At 44.1% G+C, this 17,733-nt stretch overlaps 1 protein-coding gene across 1 annotated transcript; it reads right to left on the bottom strand.

The window, feature by feature from the left end:
* Window positions 1-618: 618 nt before the first annotated feature.
* Window positions 619-16,228, bottom strand: mn1b (MN1 proto-oncogene, transcriptional regulator b). Its single transcript, XM_086111739.1, has 2 exons — window positions 11,795-16,228; window positions 619-2,021 (listed from the first exon to the last, which is right to left on the bottom strand). Exons 1-2 carry the CDS (start codon window positions 15,288-15,290, stop codon window positions 1,801-1,803), a joined length of 3,717 nt encoding a protein of 1,238 aa, XP_085967865.1. The 5' UTR covers window positions 15,291-16,228; the 3' UTR covers window positions 619-1,800.
* Between the last annotated feature and the right edge of the window lie 1,505 nt (window positions 16,229-17,733).

Below are 17,733 nucleotides of genomic sequence, written 5' to 3'. Positions count from 1 at the left end.
ATTCGCAATCTTCAATTAACGTGTATTTAACATCATAAAGCTTTGTTTATGGTATGTGGGAGGAAAGTGGAGTACTGCAAACATGTCAACGTCTCAAAGGACTTCTGGATCTCCTGAGGCAGAGGTGTTTACCACTATTCTACCACGTTGCCTTCACCTTAAAATACCCATTTGAATATTTCTCTGGGCTAATTATGGAATCTTGCAAAAAGCCTATTTCTCGGATGGCAACAGTTTTTTTTTAACGTTCCGATTTATTACAAGTTGCGTGAGTTGAGCAGGACTGTCGTTAAAGATGTGAGGATGAAATGAGACAAGCGTTGTGAACGAGTGTACGCAGAATGAATCATCTTAGAGTCTTAATCCATTAAGATGCGCATTGCACAGCATCGCTTATTTGCCACGTCTCGTCTTTATATTTTACAAGAACCTGCATTGCTGTCACTTGGTGCGCTTCAGTTCACAACTTCCTTGTCATAGCTGTCATTTGAAATACACGACAGACAATTTGCATTGGCTCATGGTTCTCAACGTAAACATTGTAGGGTATGGAAACATTGCAATTTTATTTGCTGTAAAAAAAAAAATTAAAGGCAAATACATAGACGGGTAGCAAAGTTCCACCTTTAACATCATATTTATTGTTATTTAGTTACTCAATAAAACATATACAGATATATACAATATGCAGGAAAACAGACGACTGCACTTTACTTATCCTTTAAAAAGTAAACAAAAAATCAGTTCATAAATTGCTGTCACAGTCCTCCATCTATTGTTTCAGAAATTCAAATTCAACAGAAGCTTTATTTAAAGATTACAAGATTGCCCAACACACAGCATTTTTTTTAAATCTTATTATACATGTGCAATACCAATAGCCATTTTTTTTCAATTCAACAATGCAAATGCCTCCATTTCAGTTCCCATTGGCTGAATTGTATACAAGGTTGAGCTCATGAATATGAGAGGAGAAGTTTCTTACAACATACTGTAAATGAACAGCAGCAGTAAAAAAAAAAAGTTGCTTGGAATATGGAGGCAAATAGTTGTATTTGCACAGAAAAAATCAACAAAAAAATTATACATTCATGCATTTAGTCCGCTCATTTGAAAAAGGACAAAAATGATCAAAATAAGTGAAAGTCAGATGAAATTTTTGGGGCAAAGAGTTGCTTACAATGGGTTCATATATATTTATATACATTAGAGCTCTACGTGCACGTGAGGAGAGCAAAAAGGCCATATTTACTAACATCAGAAAAAAAAATCCCTCAGCCTGCCAAGTACATCACGTGTCAACACTGCTACACAATTACAGCCAGTGGCAACTGAATATATCTGCATTTGCTATCTCATAATCATTGTTTGACAAGTTTATATTTTTTCATTAAAACAAAACAAATAAGCAAAACAAAACCAAAAAAAAAAAAAAGAAAAAATATACATGTAGATTTGAGGTTTTCCAGATCGGGCATCGTTAAGTAGAGCCCACACTGTGATGTCCAGCAGTGTCTGAGCGAGTGACTGCATGTTTTTGACAATAAAATGGTATTTGTATGCGCGTGTGTATATGTGGGTGTGTGTGCGTGTGTTTTTGTGTGTGTGCGCGCACATGTTTGTATGTGTGTGTGTGTGTGTGTGTGTGTGTGTGTGTGTTTGCCATTTATACGTGAAAGTCATTCTCTCCCTGAACAGGCAAGAGATGCCCGCACTTTCCAAATTTTATCATCATCATTCTTTGTCATTTGTCTCTGATCTTAGTTTGTCCTCTTCTTTTGTGGTGGGACAGCTTTTCATTCAAGTCAGTGCCGCCACAAATGTCCCAAATCGGTTGGAAATATCAGAGTGGAGCGAGCGCCACGAAGAAACGGGCCCTCCTCTGCCCTTACTGTCCCCCAGCTCGTCTGTGCAGTGGACGGACAGGCACTGAAGGTGGTTTCCTCCTCCTCCCCCGCCTCCTCCTCCTCCGCTGGCCCCGGGGGTCCCGACTGCAGCCTTACTCTGGGACAGCTCAGAGTCTGCAGGCAAGTGGAGAAAGAGAAAGGTTAATTACATCTGCGCAAAATGAGCAACATTTAGCGACTGGCGGATGAATCATTTAAATACAATTTTAATGAAACCGGTGTCATTTACACATCCCACTCGAAATCTGCACTGTGATATTAATTGAACAGTGTTCCGCCACTTCTACCTTCTCTGGTCTGAGTGCCTCTCACGAGCAAAACTGCGCTGACCCTTGATGTGGGGTCAAGGGACACTGACAAAACTGGCCTTTAACCCTGCTTGACCCAATTTATTGGTGTAATGACCGTGCCGCCGTATCGACCCGGTGTCACAGAGATGTGGAGGCTCATATTAAACGGCTGCGTCGAGCTTCCCGAAAAATCTATACACAGGTTGATTATACATCATATGAAAAAATCTGCTGTGCCAGAGAGTTAATGCTGACGCCCGCGGTGCACGTTGCACATATGGAGAAAAATCACTCTGAGTCGTGTAATGAAAAACTTAGTCAAGGGGAAGATTGACGAGGACAGCAAGTGCTTTCTAAACGATATATCATCTGCCAATATGCTGCGGACTGCGGGGCAGGGAGGAAGCGAAGCTCGGAAGGGAGGAGAGACACATCGCAACTTGGACAGAGGTAATGGAGGGACGGCGTGCTTTGGATTTTTCCTTTGAGCCAAGAGCACAGGGGAAGTGTGTGAAGACATCCAGTCTGATTGCTCTTCCATCTCCTTTGCCCAAACACACACGCTAACCTATACTTTAGCACCGTGTGGCTGGTTGAAACACATCAGTGTCATGCACAAAGACAACATCGGGGACGAGACGAGTGTAGAAGCGGAGAGAAGGCAGCCCGAACGGGCTGAGTTTACGTGCCTCACACAGGCTGAGATACGCGACGCAAGCTGCACCGCCCTAACCACTGACACGGCGGTTCTGATCACCACGTACAGTTTGGAAGCACAAAAGGGCTGTAGGATCATAATGGCTGTAAAAACGGTGGTATCATGGCAGTACGACACAAACTAATACATTCAACACCAAAGAAGAAAGGAACAGTACACAAAAGAAAACAAAGAAGGGCATCTGGAATTTTGTGATCTTTTTTTTTCATTTTTATATCCAAGATGAGTTTTTTTTTAACAGAAAAAAACATTTCCGTTGTCACATGTTGGTGACGACTGTGAAGTGACATTGTATCTACTTCCACGATGTAGGTAAAATACTCCAGCGACTAGTCCAATAACAACAGAATGGATTTTTTATATCCTTTAGTCTTGACGGTGGAAAAGAGCATGCTCACGTGAACTGGACTTTCTGGTGGGTAGGGGCTTTTGTTGACCATTTTTATCTCTCACCTCCTTGCCAAATCCTAGCCTGGCCATACAGCAAGGACAACCAAGAGATGCAGACACACAGGCTTGCCCCCCCCCCCCCCCCCCCAGCCTGTCTGGACTGTGACCACTGGATTGGAAAAGTGGAGGATTTGGTAAAAGGTCAGGCAGCCAAGCCTCCCGTTGTTTCGTTTGACTCTGCGAGAGGATTTTGTCAAAATTCTCTTTCCCAAAGAAGCAAGATGTTAAGTGGGCGGACGCGGCGAGGGAGAAATGAGGATTTAAAGCGGCGTCGGAGGTGCGACTGATGAGACCCAACATTTGCCAGGGGGTCCGGTTATACACCTCAGCGTGGCAAAGCCCCCCACCCCGCCCCCTCGACTCGGGCATATTGCCTCCCTCCGCCCACTCTCACTCCCTTGTCTCAGCGCCCTCCAGCAGCCGCCGGCAGCTCATGCTAGCTGGGCACAGCGGGGTCCACACCGGCCTGAATAGGCAGCCAAGCGTTCCCCTGGCTCACTGCTGACACACAGCAAACTGACAACACGTTCGGCCAAACACACACAACACGGCAACCGCTGCCGCCGCTGCCATACCCGCATCAGCCAATAGCCGTTGCTCCACATAAATGTGTATATTTCTATGGCACTAAAATTGGGAATTCATAGATCACCTCATAAAAACAGGACAAATGCAGTACGATTAGCGCATAATTCAGATGCATCTGAGTTAACACTTTAGGCCTAAAAATATCAAATTAAAAATCCCAGCGAGCCCAAACAGGATAAGATGTGTCAAAAATGGATTTATGAATAGATGGCATCCCCCAAAAATATGACATGACATGGTTAAATGGCAGGATTTTTCATGAAGGAGAACCCCCCCCCCAAAAAAAAACCATCGCCACACGTAAATGAAACACATTATCCTTGGCAGTGAGTGTACTTGGTCAAAACTGGAAATGATGGTGTGAATTTGTACATCACAATGTAACAGGGCCATTAAAAAAATTGGAAATACTTACTCTACTGCATTATAATTACGCCAAATCTGTAAAATGATAAATATCTGACGTGTTCTTTTACTATATCCTCCATTATTAAAGGGTGAAACAAAAATTTGTATGTGTTCCCCTACTTCAATTATGAATGCGGCAGTGCCTCTTTTAAGTTGAACTCACGCCTTTCTCTCTTGATTTCCATGGGGAGGGCTACGCTGTATCAGTATAACAAACGAGGAGGACATTGTTTTCGGCTATTTTCATCGGGCTTTGTGATGGAGACCATTAAACGCAAGCAACACAAGAAATCCTGCTGTGCGTCATCAATATTCGCAAACACAACGCAGTCGGACACCACCGGTTACACTTGGTCAAAACTGGAAACGATGGCGTGAAATTTTTACATCACACAGGTCCAAATCCCAAATCACCGTGACGTTTTACACACAGGGAAATCTCAGCTCCCAATAAGATCTCTGTGGTTATGGCTGCTCACCGGCTAACACAGATTTCATTTTCACGGTAATATCAATCAGAGCCCATTAATCTGCGGGGAACTATAGCTCAGCATCAAGAAGCAACAAAGAAAAGGAGAAAATGTTCAGCCCGAGGAGACAAACACACCTAAATTGTCTTTAAACACATCCCAGACAGACAAGATTACCAAAGCAATGTGCTATTACACAAATACAAAATTCAATGTGTCGCTTTGACTTCAATTGTGACATAGTTATTTAGTGTGTGATGAGTCTCTCTCTCTTTCTCTCTTCTCTCTCTCTCTCTCACACACACACACTTTTTTCTTCTTCTTTCTGCCTACATTCTTGCTGCTGGAGGCTGTAAATTTCCCCAGTGTGGGACAAATAAAGGATATCTTATCTTATCTTATCTTATCTCACACACACACACACACACACACACACACACACACACACAGCGTGTACATGACATGAGTGTGTGTGTCTGGGATCCGACGAGCTGACGCAGCTTCGCATGTCACTACACAATCAACAAGCAATGTGAAAGGAAGAGGCAAACGATAATTCTCCCATTATTTTTGCGCTGAATGTTTGCTTACGTTTAAAAATAACTGCAGCAGTCTTTGAAGTTAATATGTAAAACGAGTAGATGCAATGAATTGTCGCTTTGAAATAACAAAAAAGATGGCAGGAGGAGACAAAGTGCGCGCAAGAGAGTTAAGATTTTCACAAGGCTTCTTTTTTTGGCGCGAGCTCCTCACGGCCGTCACGTTGATTTCCCAGGCTCCGGGATCTCAAGCGGCTTGGCTCTGCCCTTTCTATCCCAAGCTCTACTTCCATGACGACACTTCACCTTTGACCTTGCGTTCCTGGGGGCGCGACCCTATCTTCTCTGAAACGCCACGCGGTCCAATCAGACCGCTCCGCTCGCTGACAAAAACACCCAAAGGCCTCTGCTCCTATGACACTGTGTGACATCAGGTCAGATTCCTTTAGCATAACAACTGGAGCCATGGATGGCCTGGTGTGAGAATTCTGTCTTAGTCAGCACAAAGAATTCGTCACCATCCATGAAGAAAAAAAAAAAAAAATCACGGCGAGCAAAATCTTTTTTAAAGTGCTTTTGCCACTGACATGTCAGATCCGCGGGACTCCAACTTTACACATTCGATAAAACCCGCCTAAAAGGGAGAACAAAATGTACTAAATGAACATCTCGAAAAGTAAACCTTGAGGTTATCAAAAGAGGGCATATGCAACCCCCCCCCAAAAAAAAACTCTGCCCGACTCCCAAACTATGACCTTTGCCTCAGAAGAGGGAGGATCGCCACAAAGACTCGGGGAGAAGGGGGTGGGCAGCGCATTTCTCCAACAAGACCGGAGAAGTTATTTTGGTTTGAATTTCCTTTCTGTTCTCCGGCCTGCAACTTAAAGGGAGCCTAAAAAGAGAAGCTTGTCCAGACACGCATTGCCCTCAGCGTTGGTTACCTTCTCTCATATAAACACATACATACGTAAGCACAAATACACACTCACACACTCACTCACCTCTCCGGCCACAAGTAGCGCTTAGGAAAGCAGACACAAAGCAGAACATGGGAAGTGATTTAGAGGGCCCTTCATAACTCACAAGCGTGTCTATGACCTGTCCAGTGTGTCATCCAAGCCGGTGACATATTGATCGACATCGCTGTCTCTATTTTGTCTCGGCACACTGCGGAAAACCCCTTTTTTCAAAGTTGCCAATTTTTTTAACTCGTCAAACCCTGGTATATCCAGATAGCAGCATCTATTTTCAAGAGTGCTCCAAATGTTTTCAAATACAACACAGAAATCCCACATATGATGCAAGAATGCAATGCATGATTTATACAGTCAACTTATTTTTTTTGCTCTGTTTTTATTGTTACGAGTAAAACAGCACTTCGCTTTCCCTTGAGGGAGCGAGACACTTTTTATCTGCCACTATCACTCGGTTCTTTTTCTCTCAATCAGCTTTCACTTTTCTCTCCAAGGAGAAAGAGCTCAGGTGTCATAAGTCATTTGTCAATTCCTCAATACAAATTAAAGATGCCTGACAACAAGCTGTACGCCAAACAACATAACCACTGCTGGCAGTGTGACAACACTGACACCTCAAGAGAGCTGAGAACACATACACCCCTTTTTCCAAGCACAGACATATAAGCCCAACACCTTTCAGTGGCTTTGTACTAAACTGGTTCTCTCTCTCTCTCTCTCTCTCTCTCTTTTTTTTTTTTTTAACCGCCACAGTTGTATGGCAAGCAGTCAACAAGAAACATTTGGATGAATGTCACATACATTGGCAATCACTGATTTTTAACTTCAATTTGTGCAACTCCGGGATAAATGCATCCCACTCACTGATCCTACAAGAACATTTACCACACTCTGAAACTTTTTTTTTCTTCATCCAAACACCTCTCCTCTGGGAAAACAACATGCTGGATGAGCTTCTCCTTCTTCAAAGCGTGTGACGGAAAAGTGGTTAGGACTGCACGACTGTCCGTGTTTTATGTTATGTGTTGTGTTTATTATTTTACTTTATGTTAACTGTTTTGTGAAGCGCTTTGTTACAGCTGTCGCTGTTGTGAAAGCGCTATATAAATCAGCATGTATTGTATTGTATTGTATTCTTTTTAATTTTATTTATTTTTTAATCCAACAAGTAAACAGCCTGACACCATGTGCCGTCTTCAACGGGGGCTCGGTGCACTGGAAATTGTTTTATTTATAAATGAAAATGTCTTCAAAACACTTCATATGTAACATATGCTCCCCCCCCCCCCCCCCCCCCAATTGTGATCTATATATAAATCAAGAAAACACTTTTTTTCCTTTGGCCACACTCGAATAATGTTAACACATTCCACCAGGCCAAGGAAGAGGGAATTTGGAGGGCTGGCAGGTCGATGGGGTGGAGTTGTAAGTTTGACACAGTCTAAATAAATCAAACTTTATGTCTGCAGCTGACACATCCACACTATCAAGTGGCGCTGTCTACATACCCGTATGCGCGCACACACACACACGTGTGCGCGCCCACACACAGACGTAGACATGCAAACACACATGCAAATTCAAAAGGAAAAATATCAGAAAACGTCAGATGCATAACTCATCTAACCGTAGAATCACACAACACAATTCCAGTTTAAAAAAAAGATCAAAATAAAAAGTGTTGGGCTTTTTCTTCACAACAGGGACACCGTTGCTTCAATGCAATCCTAGTCCTGAAATTCGCTGCAGAGAAACACAAGCAATTCTACTCCTAATGAACTTGTCAATAACCAGGTCAAATTGCAGGAGTTGCCTGCAGATGAATTATGTATTTTGGAAACAATACTAGCAAAGCTAATTGCTATGATTATCATAATGATTATCGCTACTCCAGGAGAGAGAAGTGTGCGTGAGGCTTTGCAACGTGTGTTCTTGAAAAAGGCAATATGAAAGACGGTGTAATGACAGGCAAAGCACATAGCACTGCCCCAAGCTGTTCCCTCCCCCCCCCCCCCCCCCCACATGCAAGCAAGTGCCAATCACTTTATTGTGGGATTTTTTTTTCTGTTTCAAAACAGGAAATACAAATTACTGGCCCAGTTTGCTGAGGTGTTGTTGTACTGAAATGTCAAAAGAGAGAGTCCCAAAGGATCATTCTCAATGCTGAAATATCAATACAACTTTTTTGTGTGTGGATTAAAGCCGATTCTGGTGGTATTGTAACATGCAAGCTGTTCCTTTGTCGAATCTGTCAAAGTCAGAGCGACGGAGATTTGATCATAATCTGAGCTCTTTAAAAGACTTATTACTGTGAGTGAAGAGTAGAACTGTTCAATAAGGTCAGCTGTGAAGTATTTTAAATGTGTTGAACAGAAAAAAAAAAGTGAAACGTGAAAAAAGCGAGAAGGAAAAACAAAAATAGCTCATTGACTTCCTCCATCCCATTTCTGGTTGCGTGTTATCAAGACTGCACACATCACAAAATGTGCTCAAAACGGTACACATCATATGAGGAAGACTTTTTGGTGCCTGACGTTTAATTCAAGCTTATGAAGGTGAGCTCAACAGGAACATCGTTCAAACTTAAATACACAAGAAGTCACAGAAGGAGGAGGCCCAAAAAAAAAAAGACCTGCACAGTGGATTGTGAAGGCAGCACGCATCCTTCTTGAACATGTGCATCAGTGTCAGCTGGGATAGAGCAAGGCAAAGAAAAGCACCTCTTTTAAACTTCCGTTCTTTATAATGTAAGCATTAGAATTTGTTTATTATATGTATTGCTCCGTTGTAGTGCCCACAGCTGTAAACAACTACTTGGGAGGGAATAAATAGTTTTAAAAAAGTTTGAAAAAAAAAAAACGGAAAATAGACCGAATCTTTCACGCTCTCCAGAGTTAAACTCGTCCTAAACCTAATTTAGCGTGCACACAATGTGCCTTTTCAATCGAATAAATTGTAATTACATTTTTAAATGTGACACTGAAGAAACCTAAGGGAAATAAAGTACGAAAACAAATGCAGGCATGTATTACAAACTGCCGAAAAAAAAATAATGGGTATGTTTTACTCAACCTAAAATAAATACAAAAACACGATCAGAGGGTTAATCCGTTCTTCCATAATCCGTTCTTGACAAAGCCACTTTCAGGTTATGGTAAAGACGTGCAGACTAGAGGAGCAGACTTAAAACTGAACCGACTGGTTGAGGTGGATAGTTTTTGTATTGACAAAAGCATGTTGGACGTTGCCTCTTAAGGAACTGCAACATGCGCACCGACTTATCTTAAATGAATACGTTATATTGCTCCTTCCAAAGTTAACCCAACATCAGATTCAATCTTCAAATTGCCCGTTCCCTCCCAAATGTACCGACACCATTTTTTTTTTCCATCTTTGCTGTCTGAAGCACTCAAATGAAAAACTGTCAGGAGCCGTGATTTGTGCTAACTCGCTATCGATCGCTCCCGGAGCCGCATGCCTCTTGTCCATGCAGGGAGGGTGGCGGGAGGAAGAAAGGAGGAGAGAAGAGGAGAGGAGAAAAGACTATTCTTCTTCGACTGATTTGTGTGCGCATGCAACAGGGCGCGGAAGCCAGCCTGACAAATAGTGCTGGGTCTCTCTGTCAAAGGCAAATCCATCAGTATATCTAAATACCTCCAAACGGGCATCTATAATATATGCCTTGCATCACACGTATACGCACACTCCTCCGGCACTGTTGTTTTCACTGAGGTTTGCATAAATTAGCGGAGCTTGTGCACCTTTTAAGACCACATCAATAAATCAGGAGAATTAAAAGGCTCGAGTCGCTGTTCATTAAAGTGAGTGGTAAACAACTAGTTCCAAGCAAAACAAATAGCAGAAGGGGCTCGTATGATAATGTAGGCTAATATAATTTGATGAAGTCATTTTAGGCCTCTGGTTGGTTACAAGTTATTGCGTTAGTGTTACCAGCCGCCATCCAGTCCCACAGAAACAATGTACGATATCCCCCAAATCCAGACCCAGCTTGCTGTGCGCCCCCCCCCCCCCCACCTCTCGCTACGCCTGCAGTGAACAGAACAAAGAGGCGCTGAAGACACGGTTGATAGAGGCTAATACAATTACATGACTATATATTCCCATTATTATTATAGAAACATCGCAACCAAAAGCCTGTCAGTGCTTACAGTTAATGGTGGTTAACAGCCTTTTAAATGTCGTACGACAATGGCATAAGCAGTCTGATTTATTAGGGGGGAAAGAAAGCATGTGTAAAAAATTAAAAAAAGCAAAAGCATATTTTATATATATATATATATATATAAACCTATAGTACAACTATATAAGGTAATTCAACAGAAGCAATTCTAGCAAATGTCTACTTTTATAATTATATAATTATAAGAAGCATAATTGTAAAAACAATCATACGCTGCAAATACAAATATCAATTGTTCTATGAACAGTATGTTTATTGGAAATTTGCATAGTGTATTGTTATTGTGGTCTAGAATAAAGTAGTGTGATATAACGAATTGTGTCTTAACTAAGAGAGCCATATGAAAGCACCAAACTCTACAATTAAAACTTGAAATAATTAATTGCAAATTAAAATACTTTTGGGTGTTTTGACGACATTTAAGTGAGACTTGAAACTGCATCTTGTGCCACAAAGTTTTGCATGGCTGTATTTTCAGTACTAGTTTTACACAATAAGAAAAATAAAACCACAATTCATAATAGAAGTCATCTCATATGTGTATGTTCTTTTGGTTATGTTACGTGTTCCAGCTGCTATAATACAGCATAGTTGGGTTTTAGATTTAAATTACGAAAACCTGAATCAAATTAAAATGAAACTAATTGGAACATTAATTCGGGAAAATTCTCTCCATACAATTTTCAATCCAATTGCATTTCGGCAGCTCTGTTTTATCCCAAGGCAATAACATAAACAAACACGTAACAAGGCGAGGGAAACCCCACCGCCGAGACGCACATCCTCCAAAAGCTATTAATCTTCTCAATGCAGTTGTTCACCCTGAAAACTGAGATAAAGAGCCACGGGAAATGTTTACTTTTCTTGAGGTGTTTTTTTTCCAAGTGTCACTACAATGAGGAAATCTATTAAAAAATAAATAAAAAATTGACCGCAGGGGGAGAAATGCAAAAGTCTTTGTGGTGTCAAAGGGATTTTTAGACCGCTCTAATACGTTATTACATATTTTTGTCAATTAACATATACATAGGACAAACTGATTATTTTTTTCCTCTCATTGGGAGTGACATTTTCCAACCGGCATATTATTTAAAATGCATGTAGGGGTTTTAAAACGGAGAAATTATTCATCTTGTCCTCTTTCACCGCAACATGAACATGCAGATTATTCAAATTACTGAAAGAAACGTTCTCCTGAAATGCGGGATGCAAGACAAAAGGAAGTTTAATTTTTAAAAAAAGTTCTTACCTTCTTTGTTGTTGTTTTGGCTCTTGTTTTTTTCCCAGAGTCCCATGGACTTGTCATCCTCGGACCCGTCCATCATGGCCTTGTCACTGGGCACGTACCAGGTGGCGTGCTGCTCTGCCATTAGTGTGTCAAGGTCAATAGTGCCCATTGAACCCTTCCCAGCGACAGGGCTGCAGCTTGCCAGATCGTTGTCTCCGTTCTGAGAGGGACAATCGCCGTTCTTTTTGCCGTTTTTCATGGCCAGAGGCTGGTCTTCCGAGATGCTGAACTGCTGCCTTTGCAGCTGGATCTGGGCCTGTAGAATCTCCAGAGGATGGATTTCGTCCTGACCGGAGGTGCTGGATGGGGTGCGTACCTGCTCCACCCCTGGCGTACCTGGATGGCTCACTCCACTGCCGCCCGTTGCAGCACTCAGTCCATAGCTGTCCGCTGTCGAGGTAGTGTGATTGTTAATGCCCAAGCCTAAAGTTTTCTGTCCATTCATTTGCATTTTAGGTGAGCCGCCGATCATGGGACTGCGGTTGGACTTATTGGCTGAGGATCCACCTGCATCTGAGCTGGAGGACACCTCATCCTCGTTGCCAAAGTGGGCGCTGACATCATCGGCAAAGTCCACACGGGGCGAGCTGCCGTCAGACTTGGCGACACTTTGAATGCCACTGTCCAGAGAAGACATCAGGTCAGCCTGGTCCCCCAACATTAGGTCACCTCCTTTCCCCCAAGAGGGTGATTGCAGGTGTTTCTCATGGGGCGTGCCCCCACCCCTCTCCCCAACACCAGCTGCAGGGGTTTGCTGGCCTGGACTCACAACAGGGTTTCCATTTTCAGAGGAAAAAAAAATTCCAGGGCTCACATGTCCACTGTCTCTTTTTCTCCTCCCTCTCCCTCTCCCACTCCCTGTTGTCGCCTTCCCCTCACTGCACGGGGTAGCGTCCATGTTGTAATTTGGGGAGAGGGCACTGGCTTCCCCCTGCACCGTCTGGTTTTGACTTGCAGGCTTAGCGTTGCTATTCCCAGTGCCAGGCAGCTGGTTGTTCTGAGAAGTGCTGCTCTGAAAATATTCAGGCCCAGCACTGCCAGTCCCGTTAGATGTGCTGCTATTAATGTCCTGCTCGGTCTGACTCAGTTTTCGCTTGCCCTCGTTTTGGTTCTTCTTGTTGAATGTTACGTTGAGGTTGGGAGCCCCGAGGCTCGCGATCATGTTCTGGCACGCCGTGGAAAGGGCCGCCAGGCAGCTCTGGCCAAAAACGCTGTCTTTAGCACTGGTTTTGTTAAAATTCCCAAGAGAGAGAGCACCAAGCTTGCTAACAGACGACCGCTGGCCTGAGGGGAACTCGGACGGAGGAGGGTAGCTCCCTGGTGAGGTGTTCACCCCCTGGGGGACGTTGTGAGCTGGCCCTTGACGGTTTGCCCCTCCGTAGGGGAATGGTGCTTGTGCCCCCATTGGAGGAGCGGGGAAATCGGGTGCTCGCCTCTCTGCCGGTGCATTCGGATGCCCCGTTCCTCCTCCCGCTCCTGGCGACTGCATCTGGGAGATGTTGCCCATGTTGCTGCTGAACTGGGAGTGCAAGCCAGGGGAATGGAGAGCCTGTACATGTCCATCTCCGGGTAATCTCATGGGTTCCTGCATGCCCATACCTGGCCTGAACATCATCCCGGGCCCATTCTGCTGGAGACCCATGTCATGGGGCCCGGAGTCATTGCCTGCCCCTCCTCCCATACGCCGTGACATCATCTCCCCAGGAGGGTGGGACCCTTGGAACCAGGAGTTGTCCTGGTTTACATGCGGATTTTGCCCATCAACGTTGGCCATCCTGCCTCCGTTTTCCCTGTCAAAGTTGGGCTGAGGCATGCCCCCCACTGGGCCTCCATGACCCAGGGGGCCCGGTGGCACATCACCGTGGTGACCGAGTTGCTGCAGACTGGGCTGCCTCATCCTCTGCTGCTGGTTGCGAGAAGCCATCTGTTTTATCATCATGGCTGCGTTCTGTCGCTGCTGTAAAGACTGCTGCTCAGGCCCCGTGTGCTGCAGTGGACCCGGTGGGAAACCTTCATTCACAGGTGGGGTGAACTCACCTGGCAGTCCTGGATAGGAAGAGGGAGAGAGGTGATTTTCCATGCCACCGCACCAGCCGTCACTGCTGTGCGCGTTAGGAAAGTCAAATCTAGGCCTTTTTGCCATGTTCATATAAGGAGCGTCAAAGTGTTGTAGTCTCTGATTTGGGGGCTGTTGGGAGGGAAGGGGAGCTGGCTGTTGCATATTAAACATGGGGTCCCCGTAGGGATGCAGGCCCCTATTTTCCAGTCTGTGAATGGGATATTCAAACTGATTGTGTTGGCCACTCATCATGACCCCTCCGTCCAGAATGTTCGGATTACTGGAGCCAGACTCAGCCTGAGGGGGTCGGGGGAGGGCAGGGGGGCATGAGTTCTGTCTAGCTATCAAGCCAGCCTGTTGTTGCTGTTGCATGAGAGGATGTCTCGCATTGACCCCCGGGTCCATTCCCACGGGCACCTTCCGGCCATTACCAAATCGCTCAAAAAAGATTCCGTGTTGAGGCTGCTGAGGCGGTGGAGGTTGGTGTCCCTTGGAGATGCCCTGCATGCCCGGCGCTCGAGGCATGCCAGGGTTTCCTGGAAAATTCCCACTGGGAACTGGCCTACCGGGGCCAAAATGTGGTAACTGTGATTCGGACTCGGACGGGGAAAATACGGGTACGTCGAAATGTCCAGACGGGGGATCACTGGGGAAGTTATACTCTAAGCCCTCCACAGCTCCCTGGTTGGGCAGCCGTCTATTCTCCAAGCTATGAGAATCGGAGGAGGATGAGGAGGACGATGGCAGACCGTGGAAAGAGGCTGCCCTGTTAGGTGACTGGTCTAGGGGGAGGCAGGGAGCAGGAACAGCGTGGCTGCCACTGGGAGGACCGTGATGTTGGAAATCAGGCATGTTACCGGGCCGCTGCTGCTGCTGTGGGAAGCCATCCCCCGCCTGTCCCTCAGCGAGAGGATCAAATCCTTCTCCAAAGCCCTGCTGCGGTCCCATGGCATTGTTATTGTAGCCCATTAGCCTGGCACCATGCAGGCATGATGACCCTGGCTCTGGGCCTCCAAAATTCCCGCTGAAGTGAGGATGATGTTGGTGCGGGTGAGGTTGATGGCCGTGAGGATGTCCTTGATGAGGTTGCTGGTTGTTAAAAAATCCATGCATGGGTCCTTGCTGCTGCTGAAGTCCACTGCTTGCATGCATGTCGGCGTGACCCCGGGAGTGAAAACCTCCATACTGGTCGCCGTTCATGTTCATGTTGAGTCCGAGCATCTGCGGGTCACTCATCGGGCCCATGCTGGGCTCCACAGCACCAGGTGGACCACCAGTGTGAAAACTGGTACTTTTATAATGGGAGCCCATGTTCAGTCTCGGTTGGTTTTTCTGTCTTTCTGACTGGCCAGGGTTTCTGCTATTTATCTGAGAACCAAACTTTTCCAGCCTAAACATACTACGCTGTCTTTAATCCCACATAATAGTAAGATTGCAAGTTATTGGGCAGACCGTAAAGCAGTCTGGTCCCAAAAGCAGAGTCAACTAAAAATTCAATTTGCTTTCAAAGTGTGAATTAATCAACAATGTTCTCTTTTTTTAATTCTTAAAAATAGCGGGGAAACTGTCTAAATATGCTTAAACGGCATCCCTGCTGTTCTTATGCCCGCATTATAAAGTGTTTGATCAAGAAAATGCATTTAGAATAATTGTATTTACCTTGCCGCCCGGCTGTCTCACGACACGCCAAAGTTTCGTGTGCGCATTTGTACGGCGTAATCATGGCACAAAGACATGTCTCTACGAAAGTGAGAGGAGCGCACTTAAGAAATAAAATGACTAAATATGATAAATCAAAAATTGAGCCCTATCACTCATTAATCCAATCAGGTGTCAAAGTACCCACGGCTCCTTTTCTGTATAAAGTCCCATAACGGCATCAAGAAAAAGTCCTCTTTCGACCGTATTGTTAAAATTGTCTTTGTAGATTCGATGAAAAAAAAATGTTTTGTCCATCAGAATGCCATTATTTGCTCTGCAGGCGCAAACAAAGTCGTCCGGCTTAATGTTAAGTCCACCTTCCAAATCAAATCTCCTGCCAAAGCGCAGGAGCGACGCGTTCCCGGTTCCGGTCCTGCTCCCAGGGCTGCGAGGCGTGCACTACCCGCACTCCACAAGCACCGAACGGCGTGACAGCATCCTCCACTTTGCTGGTGGAGGTTCGCTCTGCGATGAAGCGGGGGCACCTCTTGGCTCCTTGCTCCCCTCCAAAACGTACGTGACCCTCCGATACTGGCGCGTGTGTTGAAGTGTGCGCGCTCGAAGGACACTGACTGGAACACACACTCGGTTTAGCCGCTTTTGGCTGTGTGCGGAACCAACGCGTCCGCAGGAGCCAGCAACAAGTTTTGCATTTCCAGCAGCACTTCCATGCATGACTCCTCAGCCAATCAGAGGGCCTGAAGACGGGATGGGGGCGGGACAAACACTTTTAAGGTGGTCTTCCATAGCAGATGACATTTGTAAACCTTTATGTGTCAATCAGTATTCGGGGGGTGACTTTCACAATTTGTTTTTGTTTGAGCATATGCAATTGCTATTTATTGCCACAATTGTATTTATCTTTTAATGTGACGCCTTAAAATATATAGGACATTAAAACGAGGGTCTGAGTGAGTTGCAGTGGGCAAATTAGAGGGAAAATGGGTTATGTTCTAATAATGCATAAATCAAAATTCATTCTATTTCTTCAATTGTCGTAATAATACAGGCACATTTAGCAGAAACATTTCACTGTCCACATGAGTCTGTATATACTTACTCAGATGACAACTGTCTTAAAAAAACATCAACAATAAAACAAGTCCTGATCTATTCAGAAAGAAAAAACAACTCGACATTTTTCAAAATTAGTTCTGATCGATTGATTGATTCTGATCGCATCAGGATTACAATGTGATTAAGTCACGTGATTTTGACAGCCTACCACTTCCAAAAAACAAAACAAAAACAAAACGTTAGTGTAGATATTATAAAGTGTGGCACATTCCCAAGAGACCAATCAAATTCGCACCTGCCATTGACACGAAGGAGAACCAATCATCCTTCCAATATGTTGCCCTTTGGTTTATGTCGATCCACCTTTGTGTGCATCGGATTTAAATTTTAATGCAAAATGATTAATCGTTTTAAATTAGTTATATAAAATGGTCGGATGCCTCAAATCAAATAATCATGAGACATTTTGATGCATTTTCGTGTTTCAAAAAAAAAAGATGGAATCATTTGCAATTATTCTGAATTGTTTTGATTGTAGGCTTTTAATTTGTTTTTTCTAACTCGATGGGTTGGCAAATGTAGTAGTCTAGTCTTGATAGCTGTGTCCGTTGTGCCTCTTGAAAATATATATTTTTTAAGTTTAAAAAACGCAGGCGTCTGGCTTTATATTGAATTTTGGTAATGGAGTCATTTTCAGGATTGTCTAATCTGGTGATTTAACAATTTTCCAAAATATACCAGAAACGATTCACCAGATGAATTCAACATTGTGTTGCCTTTTTTCATATACAAGGTTTGTATATTATTGTATATGTTTCGATTAAACAACTTCTAGAAAAAATATTGATTTTATTTACTAACATGTGTATTGTATTTTGTTAAATGTGGACACTATATTAAGGTTATTTATTTCCACCATTGTGGACCGAGAGCTTTCAGACACTTGGGTGTCCAGCTGCCTTTTTGTGTTGAGAGAGAAACTCGGGAGGCATTTCACCGAACAGACACAGTGCCACCCAGTGGCTGTTTTCACAGAGCCGGCAGTAGCACGTGCGTCCTTGCCTGGTGATCAGCTTGACAATTATTTTTTTTTGTTCCAATTTAAAACACAGTATAGCTTTCT

Source organism: Hippocampus guttulatus, chromosome 5, assembly GCF_054856545.1.
Source record: "Hippocampus guttulatus isolate MCC_2025c chromosome 5, RoL_Hgut_1.0, whole genome shotgun sequence".
Classification (NCBI taxonomy): domain Eukaryota; kingdom Metazoa; phylum Chordata; class Actinopteri; order Syngnathiformes; family Syngnathidae; genus Hippocampus; species Hippocampus guttulatus.
This window is presented reverse-complemented; position numbering and strand designations above follow the sequence as displayed.